The 7935-nt window shown below is 53.5% G+C and overlaps 1 protein-coding gene across 1 annotated transcript; it reads left to right on the top strand.

Moving 5' to 3' along the window:
- The first annotated feature begins 1108 nt into the window (after positions 1-1108).
- On the top strand, positions 1109-5061 carry LOC104130839 (cytochrome P450 1A4-like). The gene is made up of 6 exons (XM_009643915.1): positions 1109-1963; positions 2185-2311; positions 2582-2671; positions 2761-2884; positions 3434-3520; positions 4755-5061. Exons 1-6 carry the CDS (start codon positions 1109-1111, stop codon positions 5059-5061), a joined length of 1590 nt encoding a protein of 529 aa, XP_009642210.1.
- Positions 5062-7935: the final 2874 nt, after the last annotated feature.

The raw sequence follows: 7935 nt of genomic DNA, 5'->3' as shown, positions 1-7935 counted from the left end.
GCAGCCCACGCGTGGCAGTGGAGGGGGGGTCGCGGCCCCTCTCCCGCCACCGCCGGGAGGGGGTGCGTGAAGGGGGGGGGTCCGGGTTAGTTCTTTAGGAGTTCGGACGCACGTCAGCTATGATTAGGCTTCGGTCACGTGACGGGAGGTTGGCGAGCCAATCAGAGCGAGCGGCGATGCATATAAAGCAGGAGCGAAGGGCGAGCGGGGTACCTGTCGGGAGGATCGGGCCCTCAGCTACTTCGCTCCCCAGGTGAGTACCGCTCCCGGCGAGGCGAGGCTCTTCCAGCTCCCCCAGGGACCCCCGAGGGATGGAAAACCCTAGGGGTGCCTCGCTGCAGGGTGCCCCCCTCTCTCTGGCTCCCCAAATCTTCTGTAGCATCCCTGTTGGAGCTGGCGGAAGGTGATTTCTGGGGATAATCCTTGTCCTGCAGCTCCTCTTGCCTTGGTGTGGCCACGACCTGCAGCCGTGGGCTGCACCCACTGGGGTCCCAGCAGTCCGTCAGGCTCCTCACCCCATGGGTCCTGGGTGCAGCACCTTGCCAAAGCCAAGGGGAGGTGGGATTTCAGCCTCAGCCTCTTCCCACCCCTGCCTTGGAGGTTTCTGAGGGATTACTGACAGAGCTGGGAGCGGGGTGCCCACAGCCCTCCAGCCCCAGGCTACAGCCACTGTTAGCTCTGGCCATCGATCTTTAGGAAGATTGGTGGCAATGCTATGCTTACTTTGCCTGTGAGCAGTGGCTCAGCGCAAGCTGACAGATGACTCAAATTGGGAGGATTCAGCTCTTGTATAGTCAGGCACTCTGGAAAGGACTTTGCAGTGTGAAAGTGAGGTCCTGGCATTAAGAGAGCACGATTCTTACCCTGGCATGCAGAGAAAAAGCCATGGGAGGTCCCTTTTGCCCCTGGCTAGTAAAAAGAAACTGGTTTCACTTGAAAGCAGTTTCCTAAAGTGCAGAAAACCAGTGTGGCTCTGGATCAGAAGTTAAGCTCAGCTTTCCTGCCCACAGTCCTGTGCTGTTGCTGCTGAGAGCATCTCAGCCTACAGGTGTTCCCTGGACCTTCCCTCATCCATAATGTCTCTTTTGTTTATCACTAAGGTTTCTGCATGGCGGCAGCAATGAAGGCTGTGATGTCGCTGGTGGGAAGCCAAGGTGTTGTCTCGGCCACCGAGGTCCTCCTTGCTGCTACCGTCTTCTGCCTGGTCTTCCTGTTCATCCAGTCCCTCCGGCAGCGTGTGCCCAAGGGGCTGAAGAACCCCCCAGGACCCAGAGGCTACCCCATCCTTGGCAATGTGCTGGAGCTGAGGAAGGACACGCACCTGGCCCTGACCAGGCTGAGCCAGAAGTATGGGGATGTGATGGAGGTCAGGATCGGCACCCGGCCCGTCCTGGTGCTGAGCGGGCTGGACACCATCAGGCAAGCACTGGTGAGGCAAGGAGAAGACTTCATGGGGCGCCCCGACCTCCACAGCTTCCAATACATTTCAAACGGCCAGAGTCTGGCCTTCAGCCCTGACTCAGGGGAGGTGTGGAAAGCCCGTAGAAAGCTGGCCCAGAACGCCCTGAAGACCTTCTCCATCGCCCCCAGCCCCACCTCCTCCACCTGCCTCCTGGAGGAGCATGTCTCCAAGGAGGCCGACTACCTGGTCACCAAGTTCCTGCAGCTGATGGATGAGGAGAAGAGCTTTGACCTTAACCAGTACCTGGTGGTCTCTGTGGCCAATGTCATTTGCGCCATCTGCTTTGGCAAGCGCTACGACCACAATGACCAAGAACTGCTCAGCCTGGTGAACCTCAGCAATGAATTTGGAGATGCTCCTGCTTCTGGCAACCCCGCTGACTTCATCCCTGTGCTCCAGTATCTTCCCAGCCGCACCATGCAGCTCTTTAAGGACATCAACAGGCGGTTCAACTTCTTTGTGCAAAAAATTGTCCAGGAGCATTACACCAGCTTTGACAAGGTAAGTGCTCAGATGCTCTTGGATGTAGGTGGAGATGCCTACAGTTGGCTGTCTGCCTGGAAATGAAGGGAAGAGGGTACTCCCTTGCCCCTCCACCCCTGCCCAGGAAGGCTCCTTGGAGCTTTCAAACCTGCAGTTAATTCCCCCAGGTGCCAGCAATGGCTGGGGGAGGAGATGTTTCTCTGTCCCTGGGTGTCCCTGACCCACTGGCTCTTCCCCAGGAGCACATCCGGGATATCACAGACTCACTGATCGAGCACTGCCAGGAGAAGACCGTAGGGGCAGATCCCCACATCCCACTCTCCAATGAGAAGATCATCAGCATCGTCAATGACCTCTTTGGGGCAGGTGAGGATATTTCTGGGGGTAAAGCTTCTCTGCTGGGAGGCTATGGGGTGGAACTGGGGCCATTGGGGTGAGACCTTGGCCATGCTTGGGTGTTTGGAGCTGCTGCTGGTGCTCACCCCTGCACTCTCCTGAGCAGTGACCAGAGCAGACAGCTTTCCAGTGACAGCTGATGGGGAAGTGTGCCATGGCAAACATCTAGAGTAATGGGGTCTGCAAATACCTGCTCACCTCTTCTTCTGGTAACTAAATGCCTTTTTCATGCCCATCCAGGCTTTGACACTGTGGCAACTGCCCTATCCTGGAGCCTCATGTACGTTGCCTTGTACCCTGACATCCAGAAGAAGATCCAGGAGGAACTGGGTGAGTCCACGAACCTGCTTCCTCTGGGGCCAAAACCCCTCTGGCAAGGGCTGGCCCCAAACCCCCTCCCTCCTCTCAACCTCCCGCAGACCAGACCATTGGCTGGGAGAGAAGGCCGAGGCTGTCGGACCGGGGCACGCTGCCCTACATGGAAGCCTTTATCCTGGAGATGTTCAGGCACTCGTCCTTCCTGCCCTTCACCATCCCACACAGGTATCGGCTGAAGCAGCTGACAGGTTATTTGGGGTTTTTTGGGGTGGTTTTCTGGGAGGTGCCGTTCAGGCAGATCATCACCTGGGAATCAATCCCTGCTATGGGGAAATATTCTGGTGCACAGCCTGAATTACTGGTGTTAAAGCTCCCTGTGGCTTTCATGCTCACCAGTGGCACAGCGTTGCATTGGTGCCTGTGTTGGACTCATCCTGGGGTTGAATCCTTTGCTTTGAGGGCAGCTTCACTCCAGAGCCTTTGCTGGTGGAGGGATGGTAGGTGATGGCTGACACCCCTGGGTTTATATTTCCCCCTGCCTTGGGAGAAACCACATCACAACTCATCCAGCTTCCTGAAACCTGAATCTTTCCACTTGAGGAAAAGTGTTAACTAAGACTATTGAGTCTCCCAAATACAAATTGGGGTATTTCCTAGCCAGTCCTAAGAGTACAAATAGTGCATTGAAAAAGAAACATCCCTAGGACTTTGTTTTGCTGCACAGCTGTGGGTCTCCCATTAACTTCTCTTCCCCTCCACCTGTGTTTCTTTCAGTACGACGAAAGCTACAGTATTGAATGGCTATTACATCCCCAAGGATACCTGTGTGTTTATCAACCAGTGGCAAGTGAATCACGATGAGTGAGTATGCCAAATCTCCTGTGCCTACTCAGGCTGCAATGGGTTTGCTTGGCATTAGACTTGCTCTGACCCTTCAGAACAATATGATTGGCAATATGATTTCACAAAAAGCCAAATGGGTTGTGAAGGCAGGGAAAAGGTAGATTGGACCAAAAATCATGTGGGTTTGACACTGAGCCCAGCCTTGGGTCTCCTGGGCATGGAGCCACTCTGGGTTGACTTGGTCCAACATCAGGGCTTACCCAATTTATGCGCAGTAACATGGTGATGTCCTCGATGCACCAGACTTTCCACGTCTGTGCGAGGCTTGGCAGCTTGGGCTGCTGAATAATCAGGAATTGATAAATCCTCCTGCCAAGCAGCCCTTGTGATTCGGGTTGACAACTCTGGATGTGCTCAACAGGAACCGCCTGGTTCCCTCTTTCAGGAAGGAAAAATGTCCTGACGTGGCTCTCTTTAAACTCAATGAGCTTGTGTTATTGCTGATAATCAGCTCTAGTGAGTGAAAGGGGATCTGGAAACCAAAGCCCCCTCCTACCCTTCCCTGCTCTCTGGCAGAGACCCTCCTGGGGGGGAGTGAGTTGATTAGAGATCAGCACAGAAGGTGGTTCCCAGATCCAGGTATTTGGCATCAGAAGCTCAAGAACTTTGTATTCACGTAGCCCAACAGCACAGAGATATCGTGACGTTCCTTCTGCTCCTGCATATGCTGGTGAGCATTGTAGGGGGAACACTGTCCTTGGGGCCAGAGAGGATTCCCCATATCCGAGCAGAAATTATCAGCTAAGGCACTGGAAAATCCCACCTGGCACCTCCCAGCAGCCAGGCTGGGACAGGTTGGGAAGTTTCCCTAGGAGGATTCAAGGTGAGGAAACCCTCAGGTCTCCATCCTCTCTTTATAAGAGGCCCCAACCCATCTCTGTACACAGATTTTTTTTTTTCCTTTCAGCTGACACTGCAGGAGCTCTAGATATTCCATGCTGGATTAAATCCAGACCCAGTATCTGCACAGGCAAACACAATCTGAGTTTGAGAGAGAGGTTTCAATAGACTGAGCTGATGGGGTCTGACACACAGTTGGCATTTTATATCAGGGATAAAGGTTGCCAAAGTTTTTGGACGGTGAGAATGAGAAAGTATTGCAGTGCTTCTCCCTGCGAGGAGCTTTTTGACTGCTGTCCCCGTCACAGTGGGTGAAAACAGCTTCCTCAGCTGTGTCTCCTTTCTGCTCCAGGAAGCTTTGGAAAGACCCCTCAACCTTCAACCCTGAGCGGTTCCTCAACACCACGGGGACTGAAATAAGCAGAACAGAGGGCGACAAAGTGATGGTTTTCGGTTTAGGGAAGAGGCGATGCATTGGGGAGCCCATTGGCCGGTGGGAGGTCTTCCTCTTCTTGGCCACCATGCTCCAGCAGCTGGAGTTCAGCCTCCGCCCTGGGGAGGAGGTGGACATCACTCCTCAGTATGGACTGACAATGAAATACAAGAAATGTGAGTGCTTCCAGATTAAGAAGCGGTTCCCCATGAAGAGCTCTCCATGAGCTGTGGGAGGAAGCATCGCTTTGCAGAAGAAAGCCAGCCCTTGGAGTCAGACACTCAGCCTGCTTTTGCTAACGCTCTCTAGAAGCCAACACAGCCCCTTGCTGTGCTGCTTCACTGGAGGCTTGTTCATCTCATGCAAACGTGAGCAGGGAGGGATAAAGCCGGCTCTGTTGGGCTCCTCACAGCCCCCCTTGCCAGCTCCACCGCCCTTGCCTTGCAGAAAAGCTCACCAGAGGTCCAGCCTGCTCATCCCTCCTGGGGAGGTCCAGGGGGACTGCAGCCCTGTGGCGGGGAGGAGGATGCTTTGGGCTGGGAGAAGCGGTTTGGGATGTCGGGAGGGTTGTCCTCACCCTGCCCGGTGCCGCAGGCACAGCTGGAGCTGCTGCGGGCAACTCCCTTTGTCCACCAAATAGGAATAAACCTGCAGGTTCCTCCTTGAGAAACCTGGCCGGCCTTTTCCTGCGGGGCAAAAGCCTTTCAAGCTCGTTTGGCCAAGCTGTTTGCAAAGCCTTCAGCTCCTTGCGCTGACAGGAAGGGGCTGTCCCCGCTGCTCCAGCTGCCTGCTGAGGTGCTCTCAAGGCGATGCGGAGGCCAGACCTACCCCTTGCACAGCTACATTCCCTGAATGTAAATGCATGAAACAAATCCCTGAGTGTTGCTACCAACCCTTGGTGACAGCCTACTAGAAAAAAATGTGTCTCCAGAAGTAGTGCTGCTCACAAATTGAGATGAGCTGAACCTCTCCCGAGAAGTGTCCTGAAAAATATCGAAGGACTGCGAATAGGAGGCCCAGTAGAACAATTCTGGCCTTCAGACTATGTATTTGCTGCTTTTTTTTAGCTATTTCTTTTTTTTTTTTTCTAGTGAGCAATAGATTTCTATATTCAGGCTAGTAAAAAGAGCAAGGGTTTGAGAACTGCAGGAGATGCTGCCTCCCGCTGCAGCCCGCATTAGCCAGCGTGAGGGTAAATTCTCATGGCAAATGGAGCAGCGATCCCCGCTTGTTTGTGCCTGCAGGGAATGCATCCCTATGCTGGGATAGAAACCACACAGTATTTCTAATCCAATAAATACTTACACAAAAGTTTCTGAAGTTTCTTGCTGGTTTTATTCCATAGGGAGAAGACTGGGGGGGGGAGAGGGGAAGAAAAAAAATCCACACCTCTTTTTCATCCTCAAAAATCTGACTTGGGTATGTTGGATCTGGATTTTTCCCATGGAAATAATTTTTGCCTGGTTGTTCCTCTACTGTTGGGGCTGTGACACCAGTGGCATTAGGGGGAGTTTTTAGACCTTGTGGGTGTTGGCTGGCTCCGGTCCTCTCCCTGTGTGTCTAGAGAAGATAAAACCTTGGTGAGGATTTGCAGGGAGGTGAAGCTGAGCTGCAGAAAGGTGAAGCTGAGCTCCAGCTCGGTTCAGGATTTCACTAAAAATCAGGACTAGCCCTTCTGTCCCTGAAAAAAAAAGAATTGATAGATTGAAAACAGCCTCAGGGAGATGATCCATGGAGGGATGCTTCGGGCCGTCCCCTGCTCTGCGCTTCCCCATCTCAGAGCAAGGCTTTGCATAACTTCCCTTAAAAAAAAGGCAATAAATGTTAAATTGCCACTTGAATAATAAGGGAGTATACAGAAAACTGAAGGCTGTGTGTACCTGAAGCGGCATCCCTGCAGGACCCAACCCTCTGGGGTTTCCAGCTTGGCGGGGTAGGAAGCTGCTCTTGCCCCGCAGGCACATTTTCATGAGGCACAAAAGTTTAGCCAAGCCCTCGGATTGGGATGTAACATCAGGAACCTTGGCAAAATCCAGTCTTCTGCTGAAAAGCGTGCTCTTCCCCAAATCCCTGCCCTGGGATGCTCCAAGCTACTCTCACCCCACACAGGGATAAAGTCCAAGTAAGTGCTGAAAGGTTAATATTTGACTCCATCCGTCACTGGGGCATAAAGGACAGATGAATAAATCGGTGGGTTTTTTAATGGTGCCACCTGTCGTAGCACAGAGTTATTTTTAATTTCGTGGCTGTGCCATGGAAAGGCTGCTCTTGAGAAAAGGAGCCTTCCTCCCGCTGTGACCTCGCTCACCTTTGCGTGATTGTTACCGACTGCTAGCATAATGATTTTGTTTTTAATTAGCATCCCCGGCACAGCCTGCCGTTTAGCTCGGGAAGGTCAGCCGGCACACGGATCCAGCACCCCACCCGCTCCTTCCTCCAAATAACGAGCAAAACAGCCTCTGGCTTCGGAGTGGGGAAAAGCTGATTTTAATGGAGCTGAGGAGAAAGCGGGAGATGAATTCATCTGTGCCTCTGCTGGTGAGGCAGAGGGAGGTGATGGAAGTGATGGAGGTGATAGAGGGGTGACAGAGGTGATGAAGGTGTGAGGAAGGTGATGCAGGTGATGTGAGGTGCTGGAGGTGTGACAGAGGGGACAGAAGTGATGGCAATGACGGAGGTGATGGTGGTGATGGAGGTGACAGAGGTGATGGAGGCGATAGCAGTGATGGGAGGTGATGAGGCTGAGATGGAGGTGATGGAGGTGTGATGGTGGTGACAGAGGTGACAGAGGTGATGGAGGTGGCGGATTTGTGATGGAGGACAGCAGTGGTGGTGGTGTGACAGAGGTGACAGAGGCCACAGAGGTGTGATGGAGGTGGTGGAGATGTTATGTGATGTGATGTAGGTGATGGAGATGTGATGGCCGCCATGGAGGTTAGGGAGGGAGGGCATGCGCCAGCAGTGGCAGAAGGGAGATGGAAGGCGATGGCGTTGTGGCAGACACGTAACAGCGGTGGCGATGGCATTGGGGGTGACGGGTGTGTGACGGCAGACGCGTGACAGCGGCACCACGGCGGACCCTGCGGCGGGCCCGGACGGC

Source organism: Egretta garzetta, unplaced genomic scaffold, assembly GCF_000687185.1.
Source record: "Egretta garzetta isolate BGI_Z169 unplaced genomic scaffold, ASM68718v1 scaffold287, whole genome shotgun sequence".
Classification (NCBI taxonomy): domain Eukaryota; kingdom Metazoa; phylum Chordata; class Aves; order Pelecaniformes; family Ardeidae; genus Egretta; species Egretta garzetta.
The sequence above is the reverse complement of the archived record's forward strand: the minus strand, read 5'-3'. Positions and strand labels throughout refer to the sequence as shown.

What these genes read in the sequence shown, in the direction of transcription:
- LOC104130839 (XM_009643915.1), top strand. Translation starts at nt 1,109, where the DNA reads ATGGCGGCAGCAATGAAGGCTGTGATGTCGCTGGTGGGAAGCCAAGGT. An exon ending in ATTACACCAGCTTTGACAAG is followed by an intron (nt 1,964 to 2,184) that starts GTAAGTGCTCAG and finishes GCTCTTCCCCAG; the next exon opens with GAGCACATCCGGGATATCAC. An exon ending in TGGCAAGTGAATCACGATGA is followed by an intron (nt 3,521 to 4,754) that starts GTGAGTATGCCA and finishes TTTCTGCTCCAG; the next exon opens with GAAGCTTTGGAAAGACCCCT.